Below are 19,084 nucleotides of genomic sequence, written 5' to 3'. Positions count from 1 at the left end.
GTCCTGTCCTGCTCCAATCTTCTGGATTATAGTTTGTGCCAGCACACTAGACTCTTCATTTGTAGCTTCACAATGCTAGAGACCAAACCTAGGCTTTTGCACATGCTAGGCAAGTACTCTACCACCGTGCTGCTGCCACCATGCTCCTCTGCCACCGTGCTCCTCTGCCACCATGCTCCTGCCATTGTGCTCCTGCTACCGTGCTCCTCTGCCAAACCTATCACACTGTTTTCCTGTGTTTCTTTATTGTTGTTGTTTGTTTGTTTTTAAGACATGGTTTCTCTGTGTAGCCCTTGTTTTTCCTGGAACTTGCTCTGTAGAGCAGGCTGGCCTCAAACTCAAGAATTCACCTGCCTTTGCTTCCCAAGTGCTACGATTAAAGGCATTCACCACCACGCCCAGACCCTTTCAGGTTACTTTGCATGTGCAGGGACTACAGCATTTTACATCATCCTGAATCCACACAAGGATGTAGGCAAGTATGAGCAGTTCTTGGCAAGTACAGAAAGTGAAGATGTGGGTGGGTTTGGTGGTCTACATAAACTCCAAGCTCCAGACATTGGGAAACAGGATAAAAGACAGATCTTCCACACAGAAATTGTGAGAGACATAGAAAAGACAAGACTAAAACCAGGGTACAGAATGAGCCACGACAGACATATTAGAGCACAAAGAACAGGGAAAAGGCAGTGGCCTTTGAGCTAATTCTTGTTGCTATGGGAAGAGGAGTAGAGCTCCGAGGTCAGGGTCAGCATTAAAGACAAGTGAGCAGTCTGCTCTCAAGTGTACTCCTAATTACCTAGCATGACTCCAAACAATGCACCAGCCTATGTACCAGGGCACTGGGTCTGGGGCCTACAAATGGCCCTCGGGGTTAATCTAGCCATCCTGGCTTTACCCTATTAAGGCATCTAGATACTGTCACTTTATGAATTGTGGCAGGGCACGCCAGCTGTTGGATCTGTCTATCTCTCTAGGAGCTGGATTGTAGCTGGTAGCTGGTAAGAACATCTGATACTTGTTAACCCTGCCAGGGCTTCCTGAGTCTTGACTGCCATGCACTGTGGTTGCCTGTTCCTGAAGAGGCGGAATCAGAGTAATACAGCTTTTGATCCTCACATTCTCAGGGCTCTCACTCAGGTTAACAAGTGTCCAGAGACGGGGAACTGCAGCTGTCGCCTTTCATCAGAGAATCTTGGTTTTGCAACAGATGGAGACCATTACAGATATCTGGGCAGAATGCAGAGTAGTGATTGTGGAGGGTCCATCCCCACGTGCATCTCAATACAACCCGAACCTAAGACTCATAGGAAACTGTGAAGAAGGAGGCAGAAAAATTCTTAGTCAAAGAAGCAGGAGCCCTGCTGCTAGACAGTGTGTTGTAGACATGACAGGGAAGCCACACCTGTGAGGTCCCAACAATATGGTTGCCTAAACAAAACTTGCACAATGATACCAGTTGATGTGCCTAAGTAGATGGGGAGAACCTCCTGGGCCACACTCCCAGACGAAGAGCTGCGGTCAATCAATGTCTGTTGAATGAGAGAAACCTGGTTTTCTTCAGGGTTGAGTCCCCAGATGGGTTCTCCAGGCCCAGAGACATGCATGTATAAGCAACACTAATGAACTCAGCATGTGGTGTGCATAAGACAATAATAATTTTAAAAGAGGTCATAAATTGAGAGGGAGTGGGAAGGGCGTGGGAGGAGGTGAACATGGAGAGGGAGGGATGGAAAGGATGTAACTACAGCACTCATGTTTGAAACTCTCGGGGAAAATGGCATATGAGTTGTTGGGCCGCTGTGGGGGTGAGTGTACGCAGTCAGAAACTCCTGTAGCCTACACTGAGTGTGCTACCATAATGCTCCTGTAGCCTACACTGAGTGTGCTACCATAATGCCTGAACACTGCCAAGATTTACACTATTACAGTTGAGGCTGTGGTTCCGTGGTAAAGTATCTGCCTAGCACAAGCAGGCTGTGGCTTCGGCTTCCACACCCAGCAGGGAGAGTGTGAATGAAGGAGGAACAGGACAGGTGGGAAATAAAGAGAAACTAAACTCCTACCAAACCTTGACTGTGACCTGTGACCTACCTAGACAGCAGTCACACTTGGAAGTTCCACCAAACAACTCAAGGAGTCCTCGGTACTTCCAGCCAGATTGCTAGGTCAGAGCTACTCCCATCCTCAGCTGACTGCGTTCAGTACAATGCCTGCTCCTATATAGGAAGCAAAGCCTAATGGTCCCACAGACCTGTCCTCCATCTAAGCAATGATGATAGCGTCTTAGCCCTAAATACAGAGTGTGCTCTGTTTCTGTCCTGGCAACCCTTCTCTAACCATTTCCCACTAGGCCTATGCAGATGTCTCAGGCCACCTGCAAGAGGGAGGAGTTCAGGGCTCTACCTCCAGAGCATCAGTGAGGGAAGCATGGCCATACCAGGCTTGGTGGACCATCTGTGATCTGCTCCACCTGGAGGCTTAAGAGTGGAGGAGGAAGAAGAGGAGTAGTCCAGGAGGCCCAAGCTGGCAGAATGGCTGTGCCTATTCCCCCATTGAAGAAAAGCCCCCGCAGTGCCCTAAATTAGGTGTTCACACTCCCTTCCCATTAAGAACAGGCATGGAACCTGGTGGGATTCTGTACACAGCCTATCACCACCAGAAGCAAAGAACAGAACCTGAGAGAAGCAAGGCAGGATAATAAACATGTTATCCTGTGAGGGGAGGTAAGGGAACCAAGAGAGGGCCCAGTTGCTGTGACTATGGGGTGGGGCAGAGATATCTCTTCCAATCACTTTCTCCCTATTTCCAAGAAAATTTTAGTTGGACACACAGTAGCTAAAGCTGCATTTGGTGTCTCTTCAGGGTCAAGTGGGTAACGAGCAAGTGCAGACTATGAGACAGAGGAGCTGTCCCCAAAGCAAAGGCCGGCTTGTGGCATGAATCAGCCTGGTCTCCTTTCCTGCTGACTGTAATGCAGAAGTAACTGCTGCTCACATTAAACCACTAGGAGGACAGCGAGGGAACCTGGAGAACCTGGGTCTCACGGGCACAGCCATTTTGCAGATTGGGCCGCCTGGACTACTCCTTGAAGCAGAAATACAGTTCTTTGATGTAAGTGTCCACATCAATTGGTCTCCTTGTGATACCAAGTTAATTAATACATCAAACAAGGCCTTATTAGCGTCATCCTCACTAGTGTGTGGTAAGACACTGTGAGTGCTAGCTGTAATGGACTGCCATTTTGACAGATGTGTAGCAGCTGCCTATCAGGTCACACACTTCACAAGAAGGAAAACGTATTCCCCAGCAGCGCTTCTTTCTGTACCTAGCACATGCAGAGTGAGTGCAAAACAACATCTGAAGGAAAATGAAGAATGAGAGAGTCTCACATTTATGGATTGGAAAACACAGATACTACAGTGTCCACACACACACCCAATAATTCACAGAGTAACCACAATTCTTCTGAAAATCTTAGGTGTCATCCTAGATGCTGACACCTTTAATTCCAGTACTTGGGGATATGAAAGCAGGTTAAAAGCATGAAGCCAACCTGCGCTGTATGGAACCAGTTTTAAAGCAAGGAAAAAAATCTCAGTTGCTTACTAACAAAATGATGTTAAGACTTATAAAGAATGGCAGTGGTCTTAGAATGATGAAAACAATTTTAAAAAGCAAAATTGGAGGACTCTCATATCCTAACTTCGAAACTTACTACAAAGCTGGATATTAATCAAGAAAGGGTAATATTGCCTTATGTGCAGACACAGACATTTTAACAGAGAACAGTGAACCTGGAATAAACCCTCGCATTCCTCATGAGCTGTTTCTGGCAGAGATGACCGAGTGTTTTAGAGGGAAGAGAACAGTCTCTTCAATGCATGGCCCTGATATAAACCAACAGACGTGAAAATACAAAGTTTGGTCTCCCCTTCACACCACATAGAAAATCAAATCAACGTGTATCAGAAACCCAAGGGTAAGAATTAATATTACAAAATACTTAGAAGGAGACAGAGCTAAGACTCTTCACAGCCTTGGCTGAGGCCATGCATTCTTATGACACTAAAAGTCAGGTGATAAGAGAAAACCAAGAAACATGGGGGGTTCAAAGAATGCTACTGAGAGTTATCCAAAAAACAGAGTGGAAAAAATATTTTAAAATCACATATTAAATATATATGTAATATTGAAATATGTTAAAACTCAAAAATAACATGAGACAATTCAGTTTTTAGTTGGCAAAAGAGTTGAATAGACACATCTCCTGGGGAGACACACAATTCGAGATGACCAGGAAATGCAGATTACATCACTGTGAAACCCTGCTTCACAGATGAGGGTGGCTGTAACTAAGACAGCAGTGCCAAGTGGTACAGGGAAGAGCCAGAGTTAGTCTCGGATCAATGGCATTTACACAGAGCATCTGTGACCAGAACAATTCTCTAGGCCCTCAAAAAGTTACACATATGCTTAGTTGCTTGACTTCATGCAATTAAGGTACATGCTCAAGTGAGTGGAAAAGGTATGGTCACAAAAGAATCTGTGTGTCCTCCATAGCAGCCTTGCTCATAACATTTGCCAAGTCAAAGCCACTCAGTGTCTATCACAGTGAATGGCTGAATAAACAACATGGCCCGCCTGTATCCTGGAATTCTAAAAAGCCATAAAAAGAATGAATTTCTAATGAACTACCAAATGGATGGACCTGTACACATCCTGTTAAATGTAAGGTGCGAGTGTCAGAGGAACAGGCATCCTGCGGTTCCACTGAGTGATGGCAGTGAGAGGCTGCTGATCCAGAGGCAGAGAAGGTCAGGTTGGGAGAGAGACAAGCAGGAGGCATGCTCTTTCTCTGCGGTTACAAATGTCCTTTAGAAATAGTGATTGCAGTGGGTTGAATGATGGCCCTAAAGATACCTGTTGAAGTTCTAGAATTTGGAATCCATATGTGGACTGGACCTCCTCTAGGATCTTTAGGATGGAGCCTGCTGTACCTGTTTCATACTTTTGGCCTCCAGAGCTATGAAAGAATAAAGCTCTATGGGTTTTATTACTAATTTATTATTAATTTATTAATAATCCTCTGGTGTGTGGAAACGTGTTATAGCAGTGCAGGAAGCCGGTAAATGTGGTGAGTGATACTCAAGTCACTCACTAATTTACTGACGCTTATACAGATTTAGTTGGGTTTTGTGTTTGTTCTTAAGAGACAGGGTCTCATGTACCCCAGGCTGGCCTTGACCAGCTGAACTTCTGATCCTCCTGCCTCCGATTCTTGAATACCAGGGTTATAGACCCACACCATCACACCTAATTTTCTGCATCTAGGGTCCTGTGCATGCTAGGCAGGTAATCTACCCACCGAGCCACATCCCAATCCTAAAGTTAGTTTTACAGATGCTAAAAAGTACTGACTTACATACTGTAAAGGGTAGAAATACACAAATACAGAAACACACACATACACACACACACACACACACACACACACACACACACACTCACTCGGCCACATGCCAGGAAGCACTGATCCTAGACTGAGGTGCACTGATGACCCTTTCTTCCTTATGTGAAGGCATCGCGGCTGTCCTTCAGACTGGACAAAGTCTACCCTATAGTTGCCCATCTTCCTTCAAATAGCAACATGATTTTTTTTAGAGCTCTGTCCTTGTGACCCCTTGAATTGATACTTGATAGTAGAGACGGCTGGCCAGGTCTAGCCTATAACTTCAGTTCTTAGGGCCTTCTGAGGAACCATCTATTCCCTTCCCTAGATAAATATCCAGCACACAGAGCCCGGAGTAAAAGAGTAATCAGGTAACTGGAAAGGATGATTTCCAAATAATCAATAAAAAGACAGCACAGAGGGTACCCATTAGCTCAGGAGTTTACAGGGAGGACACTGGTGAGTCCTCCCAGGTGGGCAGCAGCAGCCCTGGAAACCCAACCTCTGAACCATCGAGCTGCTGCTGGACAACATAGGGTGATTCCCTACCCTGCAGGTCAGAGATGGAAGTACAAGGTGGTCCTGGAATCTGTGGAGCTTTTCTGAGGAGCCATCTACTCCACAAAGTGCCTGCAACTACCACAGCATCCCCTAGCAACACGGAAATCAGTAGACTGCAATGAGAGGTCACACAGATCTACTTGGAGTGCCTTGGGTCCTGTAACCTCAATTCCAAGTCCTGAAATGTGCAGGCAAAAACAGACCTGGGAACTTGGAGGCTGCACCTTACCTCCACACATCGCTGCCTTTGGAAAACATGGAAGCACGGATGACTTCAGGCGCCATCCAAGCATATGTTCCCGCTGCACTCATCTTGGTAGTCCGGTGCCATTCCCGCGCCAGTCCAAAGTCGGTGATCTTCAGAATCTTGTTACTCAGGTCTCCATTCTCCACTTTCTGCAGGATCAATACTGAGTGAAGAAGAAAACAATACAGAAGAAACCAGATAAGCATTAGTCACAGGGCCATGCATCCACCCACTGTCTCCTGCAGGTGCTGCCACTGTGCACAGGCAGCAGAAACCCAGTTTTAGCCCCCTACATGTTATTCTGCAGCACATATCTTTGTTAGCATCACCTCAAGTCCCTGCAATGCATTTCATGGTGGGCATTTCAGGCTCGACATCCCTATCCAAAAACTATTCAGAGGCCAAGTGTATCACGGTGAAACTCCTCTGGTCCCACACACATGGGTTATGGGTATTCAGCTCGCACTGCCTTCCTGGTGTCACAATACAGGGCTGGACCCCAGACAGCAGGCTGACAGGAGCCTGCTTTCCTACTGCAAAGTGACAGAGGAACTATGAGTCACACACGCCCTTCTGAGGAGCAGCCACCTGGACTCCCTGCATCAGAGCACACCTAGGTTATACCCACCCACAGGGACTGGAGATGCATGCTGGATCATCAAAAGGTTCAGTGTCTAGCCAGCTCTGTGACCCTCTTACAGGCATATCCTACCCACCTTCTGACACTGTGACACTGACAGCATCTACACATGAGGCCCATATGCTGTGGGTTGGACACTGCTGACATTCTTTTGTTTTTCAAGATAGGGTTTCTCTGGCTAGGCTCATCTCCTAGACCAGGCTGGCCTGGAACTCACAGAGGCCTGCCTCTGCCTCCCAAGTGCTGGGATTAAAGGTGTGTGCCACCACACCGGGAGCCACTAACAAGAAAGCCTGTCTGTTGGGCTCTTAAGATTTTTGTCATAATTCAGGCAAGTCCCCTAACCAGTTGATGAATGGCTGGCAAGCTGAGGGTTGGGGGGTCAGAGACACACATGTGCATACACTCATGATATCCTCAGTGAGCATGGTCAAGGGAAAGGAACTGGTGCATTGTGACTCCAAAGCAACGGCTCTCCTAGGATGGCAGCTGTGGTGGTCCCCACGCCCATATACGGTGGTCCTAGCCATGTAACCTGGTGGGAGATAATCTGGCTGAAAACCACCCCAAACCTTGCTGACTAAGATATCATACTGTAAACCACAGAACTTTGCTGAGTGCGGGACTAAGAACTGTCCAGATAAATGCAGGACATGCCTCCTTATCCCAAGTGGGATGGCTCAAAGGCTTTGTGCGAGCATAGCCTCTGTAGCCAGACACAGCTTTGCCTGAATCTCTGTCAGTGAGACTTCAAAGCAAAAAAGAAGGTTCCCTCTTTGCCCCTGTGAGGAAGAAACCTGCTACAGACAGTGTATCAGTTAAATTGTAAAGGGGATTGGGCTAGGCCCCGGCAAACAATTAAAATTATACAAGTTAACTCTTAGTCCTATGCACCAACTATTCCCACTATCCATGTACCTACCTAACATGTCTTACACTGCAGACCCTGATAACCAAGACCCTTCTGCAGTAAAAGAGTAGGTGCTTCACGACACAGCCACACCCTTTTCTCCACTCCTACTCCCATCCCCTGAACTGTCATATACTGAAGGGATGTGGCCCAAGGAGCTCCAGGTCCTATGTGCTTCTTAGAAAAACAGCAATGTGCCCCAGGATTATCAGTAGCTTCAGAGCTGGAGTCTGGAAAGCAAACCCACCCTAGACCGAATGGATGAACCCTCCCTCCTCTTCCACACCCTCTCTGCTCCAGACACATCCCTCCCCATCCTGGTTTCCCCCACCCAGGTGCCTGAACAGATACAAAACAAGAGAAGGAAAAAAAAAACCCTATCTAGTGACAAAAACAAACAAACAACAACAAAACCCCTTCCAGAATCTTCTGAGGCAGAAACAACAGAAGAGCAGACATTCAAAGAGTCAGATAAGTGGCACTAAGGAAATTCCGAATTTCCCTTCAGAGGCAGGGAGTGTCTCTCTGAATATACACTGAGTGGGGTCCAGTCACCCAAAGCTCTAGGTGGCTGGGATAGGGTGCAACCAGGAGAGAGATGTTTCTTATTAGTCTGTCTGTATGTTTAAACAAGATGCAAGACTGACAGGGTAAGAATCAGCCACTGTCTGTCTGTCTGTATGGGGTATACAGCTATACAAACCCACATACATGGAGTATACAGCTGTACAGACCCGTATACATGGGGTATACAGGTCAGCCTCACCTGCTTGCCACTGTCCCATCCATCCCAGACTCAGCTGACACCTTGCCCTTTGTGTACTCCATGACCTAGAAACCAACCCTCATCAACAGAGAGGGACAATAATCTGAAACCAGCCGCTACCTCAGCAGGCAGGAGCAGGTCATAGTGCTCTGAAGTACTGGTCTTCCCAGCACCAGGGCTTGCGAAAGCTTCCTTTACATTGTTATTGTACTCGAGATGAAATATGGAACAATCAAGTGTTATACAGCCAACATCCAGTAGGCTACCCCTACCTGTTCCAGGACATTGTTATCATCCAAAAGGAAGTCCTGTGACCACTAAGCAAATACCCCCCAACTCTTCTCTCCTCCCAGGCCCCACACCCCCAATCTGCTTTGACCCCATGGTGAAGACGTCATAAAAGAGAATCCTACAGTGATATGTCTCACTTCCCTTAATGTTTCCAGGTTTGTCACGTATAGCTTTTATTAGTACTGCATTCCTCTTCATGGCTAATAATATTCCACTGTGATAAATCCCTGCTGTACACTACACAGAAGGGCAGCTGCTCAATTTGGATCAAATGCTGTGTAACTGAACTTGGCTGCTTGCTGACATCATCTTTCGGAGTCCTTTAGTTGTCTCTAAGAAGTAGGAGGATGACACTACCTGTTTCATCCATGTCAAAAGAGATGCAAAGGGGACAGGAGCAAAGTCCACATCTCTCACTGCACAGCCTTGTTCTCCATCTCAGTGCTATGTGATCCAGAGCAAGAAAGACATTCTGTCTCTCAGGCTCAACTCAGTTTGCTCAGTGCTACACCCATTAGCTCATCCTCTCTGCTGGCCCATTGCTAGATCTCCCTCAGCAGCCAAAACCAAGTGCACACAATCCAACCGCTCGTCCTTCTAAACACTCCCTGCTGGAGCATATGGGTGTCTACCATCTTTTCTAGGACCACGGAATCTGACCCCTGGAGGGTAGAACCCTCATTCTCTTCTACAATCCATGACGTCCTACTGCAGGAACCTTGCACAGGGCCAGGCTCTTGGCAAAAACTCACTCGTGCCTGGCCAATTATTGACAGGCGTATACCTGTGCATTTTTTCTGACTACATTTTTTAAATGTTAATTTTAAAAAGTATTGGAGGTTGATTTTTGCAGAGGGGAACAGAGTCAGAGAAAGTAACACCTCAGCCAGGGGTTCCCCAGTGATTGACACACTGGTGCCATGTGGGCTGTGGGCTGCAGAAGGGATAATTTGGAGATCCGGCATGTCTGGGATGTCTGCACTAGTTACTTAGGCCCCCTGTGGCTAGGATACCTGACAGAATCCACCTAAGGAAGAAAACTTACTCAAGTTCTCTGTTAGAGGATCCACCTCAGTCTAGCACAGTGGGGAGGGCATGATGCTCACTGCAGACGATCGAGTGTTAGTGGGTCCTCACGTTCCAGCCCTGAAACTGAGCTACAACTTTTCAAATCCTGCTCTTAGCACCTACTTATAACAGTCAGGCCTCATGCTCCAAAGCCCAAAGGTCTATGACCCATTACTTTGCAATGGGCTTCATGGACTAGTTTCTCCCAGTTTTAAAATAAAAATTTGTATTTATTTGTGTGTGTGTGTGTGTGTGTGTGTGTGTGTGTGTGTGTGCGCGCGCGTGTGCAAATGTACTCATGCTACAGCATGCAAGAGGAAGTTAAGGGTCAGCTGCAGGAACCAGTTCTCTTTCCATGTTGGTCCTGGGGATCGAGCTCCGGCCACCAGTCTTCCTGGTAGGCACCTTCAGGCCCTAAGCCCTCTCCACAGCGGCTCCAGTTCCTTCTCTTCCCTCATTTACCCTTTCCATGCTCTTTGTTTGTCCTTGATGCGCGCCGTGGATGTGTCTTCTGACCCAATGCTGGGCCTTTGCTCCCTGTCATGGTTTTCTAAGTTCTAAAAGCTTTTCCTCGTTTTCTCCTCTGTTTGGGGGTGAGAAGTACAAGCTCCTGGGCAGCAGCTGCTCCTGTGTGATGGCTCTAATGTCTCCTCCCTGTCTTCTTGTCCATTGTCGACCATTTTTTATTCTTGAAGGGCAGTGCTTTAGTCTCTAGAGTACTTTACTGAGTCAGGTTCGTCTGTCGTGATTCAGCACAGAGCTATGCTTGTGTTCAGAGGTGCACTACTTAAGTTTTAGAGGTATATGAAATATTTATATGCACATTGATAGGGTGTTGGTGATTTCCTTCAAAGTAATAAATGGTGGGAAGACCCAGGTTACAGAAGGAAGGAGAGCTGTGAGTTGGTACCTGACGAGGCAGAGGAGGTCCACCATGCCATTCTCCTCATGTAGGCACATGTCTTCCATAGGAAGAGGAAGAAGGGGAGAGGGAGGGAGAGGTAGAAAAGGGGAAGGGAAGGGAGAGAGAGGGACAGGGAGGGACAGGAAGAGACAGAGAGAAAAGTAGGGAGGAAGACATCACAGCATCAGTGTCTCTTCTACCTACAGTAGACTGATCTCTGAGCCATTGCAAGGCAGAAAAAAGAAAACCACAACAGTCATGAACCAGGATGTGGGGCCTAGTGCTCCCTGTGAAATCTCTCCAGGACTCTATTCCTCTACCTGACATTCTCAGTTGGTAATTCCCTGAGAGCTTCATCAGTCCTCCAGGGCTCAGTCAAGCTCTGCCAACTGTCTTGAGGTAACAAAGGTAAAACCCCAAACCCAAGGGTAAAGATGAGTTGGGGCGGGGTGAAAGTGGGTAACTCTGTGCCAGAAGGAAAACAGAAGCCCAGGCCCTCACCTCTGCAGCCTTTAGGGCACCCAAGCTGTCACTTCAGACATTTCATTCCTGTACCACAATGTCTCAAAGGGAAGAGGGCTAAGCTAGGGCCCCAGCCACACCCAGAAGCCATAAGTACCCACAGAGCAGCTAACATGGAGCGACCTGTCTGCACTGACTCAGCAAAAGCCCAACAAGAGAGCCTGGCCAGGGCCCACTACCAGGCACAACAGTACAGCCAGGGCACATCCCCCAGCCTCTCGCAGTCCTGGCCCTCTGCCCGCTCTATCCCTTTAGGCATGGCCAAGAGAGACCAGACTTGCTTACTGGGCAAATGATTCACTGCCTAGACTCCCTGACTCCAGGCTCCAGCAGAGGTGTGGCCCTGAGCACAGCAGGGAGATGCCAGCAGTAGCTGTGGCCCTGGTGAAGTTCATGTCAGCAGAGTCTCACCAAGTTCCACCTGCATAGCCAGCAAAGCTAGGCTTCCCCACAAGCACTCACCTATGGAGAGGTGGAGAAAATGAAGTCTTTGGGCACTAAGGATCCACCCCTTCTTGGAACAGACAGGCAAAAGATAAGGACAAAGTACTTGATGCAATGATCTTTCCCTGGCTCTCAGAGGGAGCAAGGCTGAAGCGTAATGGCCTCTCCTGCAGGGACCACAGGGTACTTGATGGAAAGTGTGTCTTAGACTGAGTCAAACACAATCAAGGAATCATGAAATGCTTCTTTTATATCACCTCAGACACTGAGCTGCAAACACTCATTCGAGGGCCCTCCATCAGACACTGAAGAAGCATTACTAACGGTTTCTAACTTTTAAAATTATGTCCTTTCTGCTTTAGAAAAATGTCTTTATGATGCTCCTTGAAGTTAGAGTGTACACTGACTTAGAAAACAGTCCCAGCTAAGGGTTACAGGGCCTCAGTGCCATGTTCTCCACTGACTTACACGCATCATTATCTTTAATCCTCTCAACAAACAGGAAGGCAGGTGTATTACTACGCCTACCTTCAAATACGGAGCCTGGAATTCACACAGGTTAGTCCATAGGAAAAGCAGAAGCCAGACATAACCGAGTCCTCAGTCAAGGCTCCAGGTTACCATGCTGTAGTGTGCAGCCTTAACAGGTCACTCAGTTGTGGTTGGTGGTAGCGGTGGTTTTGGTTTTGGGAGACAGGGTTTCTCTGTGTAGCCCTGGACATCTTGGAAGATCAGTCTGGCCTGGAACTCACAGAGCTCTGCCTGCCTCTGTCTCCCGAGTGTTGGGATTGAATGTGTGTGCCACCACTGCCCAGCCCCTAAGAGAGCAGTTAAAGGGGATTCACATTCCATCAATACACCACCACCTATGCACATATGAAAACCAGGAAGAGGAATGTCCACACTTTCTGTAAACACATACAGCCATTCAGCAGCACATCGAAGCCGGAGGGAGGTAGCTACCTGCCTGGTGCCTTTCCCTGTCCACAGGTGTCCCTAGGCCTCCAACTCCAGCAGTGCTAACAAACGTAAGTGAGCTGTAAGTAAGGGTTAAAGCAGAAGGTTGGAGTCAGCACTGTCAGTGAGAGAAGCCAAGCTGAAATCAAAGCAGAAACGCACTGAGGCACTCGCACACTGAGGCACTCACTGTCTGGCAGCCTGTCCTGGAAGGCCAAGGATTAAAGACAGGAAGAGCCTGAACATCTATGACCCACTGCTGGTCACCTCAGCTGCTCTCTCTCCCTGCACAGTAACAGGATCCACTGATACACAGTTCCAGAAGGGCACGGTGACTTACAGCATAATGCAGTCGGTCCAAGCACAGCCAGTTAACTATCGGTGTTAACTAGCAGTTAACTAGCAGTGGCATACAGCTGAGGGCCTTTGGCCCTTGATCTTTACCTCCCCCACCACCCCCACATCACACACACACACTGTGGCCTGGAAGAGGAAAGTGACAGCCATCTAGGACCATCATCAGTACAGGACTATACCTCGAGCCTGCAGCTGTAGTAGAACAGAGATGTTGCACCAATCCTGTTAGGTTTCTACTGTTGTGATAAACACCACGACCAAATGCAACAAGTGGAGGAAGGTTTATTTCATCTTCCAGCTCACAGTCCCTCGGGAAGGACAGGCAGGGCAGGAGCTCAAGGTGAGAACCTAGAGGCAAGAACTGAAACAGAGACCATGGAGGGGTGCTGCTTACTGGCTTGCTTTTCACGGCTTGCCCAACCTGCTTCCTTACACAATCCAGGACCACCTGCCCTGGGTGATACCACCTACAATGGGTCAAGCCCTCTATTGGCCAATTTGATGTTGGGATGTCTCAACTGGCATTCCCTCTTCTCAGATGACTCTAGCTTGTGTCAAGTTGACAAAAACACTAACCACAAAAGTAGTCTTTTCCCCTCTAAACCACGAGACTGCCTGCTGTCTGCGTTTCTATATACACTCTGGTCTTCAGAGCTTCCGCCAGAACATCCCCTTAAGCTCCGCCTACAGGATTCTATGCATCGGTGCTGGCAGCTTCAAACTCTTCCACATTCCTCCACAAATCAGTGCTTAGGGGACTTGACCTAAACAGTCAGGCTCATCATTATAGCAACTGTTTCTCAGGACTGACGTTCTGAGTCACGGCTTTTCTCATTGCTGTGGCAGAATACTGGACAGGAACAACTTCACGGGGGAAGGTCTACTCTGGTTCACAGCTCAGGGGATGCAGTCCATGACAGCGGGAGTACAAGGCATGGCTTCCACAGGATCAGCACTCAGGAAAAACAGAGTTTAGGCAAGAACAGGACCAGGTTATAAGTCTCTAGCCCCAACCCTGTGGTCCAGTATCTGCTATCTACACTCCATATCCGAAAGGCTTCAGTGCCTCCCCAAACAGCACACAAACACGTGAGTCTGTGAGTGACATTTCCCATTCAAACCATAGCATATGTGGATTAAAGCACCACGTCTAAACAAAAGCAACATCCTGGCAAATAATATCTCAGTACAGAGATGTGCAGAGCCCCTCTGTGCTGCTGTGAAGTGAACCAACCTGAAACATATGCTTCAGTATATATTTTTAAAGTATTATGTCACAATCTATAATAAGTTTTGGTATAAACCTTTTTGCATGAAAAAGTCTGTATACTGAAAATCCAAATGCATCAGGCACCATGCTAAGTCCCAGGAGTTGAAAAGGAAACTGAACTAGAATTCATAAAGATGTTTAGCCAGCAGGAAAAATCCAGAGACCTTCTCTATCTCTTATAAGCCATGTATATGCTTTGGTTCTTTCTAACTTTCCTTCTGTTTTTTTGTTTGTGTGGTTTGGTTTGGTTTGGTTTGGTTTGGTTTGGTTTGGTTTTGGTTTTGGTTTAAAAAGGAACCCAATGTGTCCCTGGCTGGCCTTTAGCTCACACCATGAGCCAAGGATGGCCTTGCTCTCCTGATACTCCTGTCTTTGCCTCTTAAGTACTGGGGTGACAGGCATGGATAGATATGCTCAGCATCTTTCATCCTGTTTTGAGAAGGCCATTTACTGTTAACTAGTGAACACTAGCTAGCCTTTAACTCCTCAGCTCTTGAAATCCTCCTGCCTCAGACTCCCAAGGAGCTGGGAATGCAGGTGCATGCCACCTGTTTTGCCTTAAAGAAACTTTGCAATATTAAACTTTACATTTAATTAATTATATTATTGATGTGAAACAAATATCTAAGCAACAGTGACCACCTTTGTTTTTTAACTTAGATCATCCATGTGCTACTTAAAACTCTTTTATCAGGCACAGATACATATCTCAGCAGTACAGCACTTGTTAGTGTGCACAAGGCCGTGAGTTCAACCCCAACACAGCAACAATAAAAACTATGTCCAAAAGATATAGTAGGGGCTGGGAAGATGACTCAGTGAGTGAAGGTACTTGCCATGAAAGTCAGAGGGTCTGAGTCTGAATCCCCAGAACCCATGCCAAGGGGAGATACATAGAGCAAGTCCCTAGGGCTCCTACGGGGAGATGGGAGGCAGAGCCAGGAGGATCCCAAGCTCACAGGCCAACTGACCTGGCCCATACAGTAGATAAACAACAGAGACTCTGTCTCAAATAAGGTAGAAGGCGAAGACTGACACCTGGGGTTATCCTCTGACACACATGTGCACCATGACATGCATGTGCATCCACACATACAAATGCAAACAGACACACACAGACTCACACACACAGAGACTCACACAATATAGTCGACAATTTAATATTAATTATAACCCACATTATAATAAAACAGTAATATGCAAAATAAATAGTTCAATTTAAATTTTGACTATTCTTTCTGTCTATCTTCTGTCATGGAAAAAGCATCTGAAAGACATATAGCTAAATGCTAACCCTGGAGATCACTGTGTAATGGAGTCCAGGTGACAGGTCCTTATGTTTATCCATACTGTCTAAGTCATCACATTTCTACATGTAGTTATATTAACATCAAATTTGAAGTCACTTAATAATTGCAGTGGCTATTACTTGTGCACACCTTCTGTACCCCAGGTTCAGCTACAAGGCTTCCTGTACATGGTGCCTGATCCACTCCTTCTGGCATCCCTGCGAGCTGCATAGCATCACCGTTTTACCCACGAAAAAGCTGGGACTCAAAGTGAAGTGTCTTTTCCACATCTAAAAAGAGCCAGGCCTGGAATGTCACTCTGGCTCCTCATGCCATGCACCTGGCACCCTACAATGCTCCTCCCACACGGGTCAGATATTGAGCAGTTTCGTCTCTATAGGACCCTCTGTTTATCTATCTACAGCACTGGGGCCATGTTCTTGTCATGGGACAGTCTCAGATTATTTAAAAACTGGGCAGAAACCTCCTCTATTCCTAAAGTTTAGAATCTAAACAAACTAGTTCTCATAACGCTGCTGGACACACCACCCCTGCAGGTGGCTTTCTGTATGGCATTATCCAGGTGACGGGTGATTCTCACTGATGTGGTAAAGAAAGAAAACCTGCATTTAGAAAGGAAGTGAACGAGCAGAGAAACTACCAAAGTTATTACTGACCCTAATTCTGCTCCTGAGGGCAGAGCTCCTCCTACCGGAACTCTGGGGGTCTTAGCCCAAAAGCAAATTACTTGAAAACTTTCTGGGCCAACCTTGCATACCTAGGTTAAAAGCAAGTGTTTGTGATTCTCACAAGGACGGTCTGCCAAGGTGTGGTGGTTAAGAGCTTGCTGGCGGACATTTCTCCAGTCATCCAGGCACTATTCAGAACAAGTATGCGCTAAAAGCATGAGGGCCAAGGCAAGACATTAGCTTGAGTAAGAACAACAGTGCTGGTGGGCAGGGGACGGGTTTGAGGTTTGCTGTGAGTGGTGTGCCAGATCCTGCAGACTCCACGACATGCTCTGCCGGCAGATCCAGGCAAACCATCAGAACATCAGTGTTGTGCTGGCTGCCAAGTCTAAGAGGCTCACAAATGCAAGCATAAGAAGGAACAATGCAGAGGGGTTCCTAGGACTCTGAAGGCCTGCTTTTTCCATGAGAAGGAAACTCTCATGATGGGAATGTGCAATCTGCAGGCCGCACACAGCTAGGGATCAAACATAGATTATCAATTTAGGACCTCCTCCATCTTGACTTCTAGAATCTTCTCCTGTCACTTCTTTAGACCCTAGGCTACAAGACAAGACTGACCCATCTCTCATTTCCTACTGACCTCTAAGGCCCTGTGGCTTTGTCAATTCCTATCTCACTACCCTTTCCCACCAAGATCCACTGCCCTCTACTCATGACAAATCACCATCAAATTACCTGTTCTCTTGTCTAAAATGTTGTCTTACCCAGTGACTCTAACCTAGGACAGAAGGAAGGGCCTTGAGAGAGTAGTGACAAATGCACACACACACACACACACACACACACACACACACACACACACACACACTCAAGCAGGTATCAAGTCTCAGATCTCAGGACTCTAGCTCCACTGTGTACCAGCAGTCAATCTCAGCCAACCCTGGGAGAAATATTATTCAGTGCTCACCCACTGCAGGACAAAACCTCTTTCACTCCTCCACCAGGGAGGTTCCACTTGTTAGGTCCAAAAGAACTTCATATTACCAAATTCTATAAGGCAGAAAAGACATATGGCTATCTATAGTGTCTACTCGCATACCAAAACTATACCAGGCTCCCTCAGTACCACAGCACCTGTCACACATTTCAAACTCCATGCAAGCATCCTAGCCCTTCTCACCTCCTCCTTTGTCCTAAACTCCTTCCAGCTCATGGACTTCCCTCCCCTACCCCAGCTACTCATTCTCCTTACAACATGCTATGTTGGCTATATATTCTCCTCTCTCTCTCTCTCTCTCTCTCTCTCTCTCTCTCTCTCTCTCCCTCCCTCCCTCCCTCCCTCCTCCTCTCCTCTCCCTTTGCATCCCCTCCCCTTCCCTCCTCTCCTCTCTACAATAAAAACCTTTCCTTAACATAGTGGGGCAGGCATGGAGCAGTCTGTACACCATTCACAAGAAACAGATTTCCTTACTCCATCCTTCCATCCCATTAGAAACCTAGGACCAATGGCTGAGGTGCCCGTTCCTGTATCAAAGCTGAGGCTGGCCAGCTCTTCCAGCATCCCTCAGTACCTGAGGCTCCTCCCAGCTCTCTTTACCCCACTCCCTACCCTCAGCCTCTTCCTCCCAGGGGCTGGGCTTCCACTTCCCTTCCCTCAATCTGATCCTTGTGTAACTCAGTCATGTTTACCATGCAGCTTTCTTGGCCTTCTGGCCCCAGGCCGCCTCCCTTGGTCTATGGCTCTTCTCTTGCTCTCCCCCCCCCCCACCACCCCACCCCCCTACCCCCGTCTCCTCTCATTGGCTGGTTTAGTCTGCAGGTCATGTTCAGCCTGGACTCTTGCCTCTGTGTGCGTTCTCCCTCTATCCACAATACAAATCTCCTCCATACTTTAGGAGTAGCCATGCCCTTCTCCTTTTATTTCATTTGTTCTTCACCCACAGCTCCCAACTCAGGTCTGGTGTGTGCCATGGTGAGCATACACATGTGGACCAAGCCTGAGAAACAAAGAAAGAAAGTGTGCACCTTCATCACATACCATACCTGGGCTTGCCACATGATTCAACAGCATGGTGTGGATTTTCATGGCCTTACTGAGCTGGAGCGCAGGAGACAAGATAGGGAACTGATATATTTATAGGTCGAAATTCATCAGCCTCGAAAAGCGGCTCTGGCCAGCCCCAGCTTCCCGTGGGGACTTTACTTTCATCTCCTTGGTCACTGTAGCCCTTCCCATGGCTCCCACCCTGCTGAGAAAAAGCTGCTTGTGATCCAAACAGAAAAGTAGTGCCAGCTCTGTCCCAGCTCTGTCTCCCAGCATGTGCCTCCTTCCCCACCCTCTCGCTCTCTCATCCTAAAATATAACTGCTCCGAAAGATGTCAGTTAAGACATCTACAGTCATTGCTATTTTGTGTAAATTAAGTCCAGATAACACAGCTGGGGCTTGAGGCCTGAGCCCAGTTAGACACAGACTTCACTAGCAGGAAACAGAAGCAGGACTTCCAGCAGCCATTGTCTTAATGGAGGGAGCAGGGTGGAGATCACTTCACACACCTTCCTGTCCTGCTTCCTTCTCCCACTTTCCTAGCTCAGATGAACAGGGGCAGCCTGACTCTTCAGCCCTGACACACCCAGCTATAAAGAGGATAAGAATAACTATGAAAGAGGAAGCAAACTGGACCCTCGGTGGTTTCGTCAGCGTGTTCCTCTTTCC

General features: G+C 47.4%; 1 protein-coding gene across 4 annotated transcripts in view; it reads right to left on the bottom strand.

The window, feature by feature from the left end:
- Map3k9 (mitogen-activated protein kinase kinase kinase 9) overlaps positions 1 to 19,084 on the bottom strand; it is a 65,300-nt gene that overhangs the window by 22,088 nt on the left and 24,128 nt on the right. For all 4 annotated transcript variants that reach the window (XM_076921791.1, XM_076921793.1, XM_076921792.1 and 1 more), the window contains exon 3: positions 6,243 to 6,423. In XM_076921791.1, coding sequence (XP_076777906.1) covers positions 6,243 to 6,423 — 181 coding nt within the window. The remainder of the gene's footprint in view (positions 1 to 6,242; positions 6,424 to 19,084) is intronic.

This window comes from Arvicanthis niloticus, chromosome 23 (assembly GCF_011762505.2).
Source record: "Arvicanthis niloticus isolate mArvNil1 chromosome 23, mArvNil1.pat.X, whole genome shotgun sequence".
Taxonomy (NCBI): domain Eukaryota; kingdom Metazoa; phylum Chordata; class Mammalia; order Rodentia; family Muridae; genus Arvicanthis; species Arvicanthis niloticus.
This window is presented reverse-complemented; position numbering and strand designations above follow the sequence as displayed.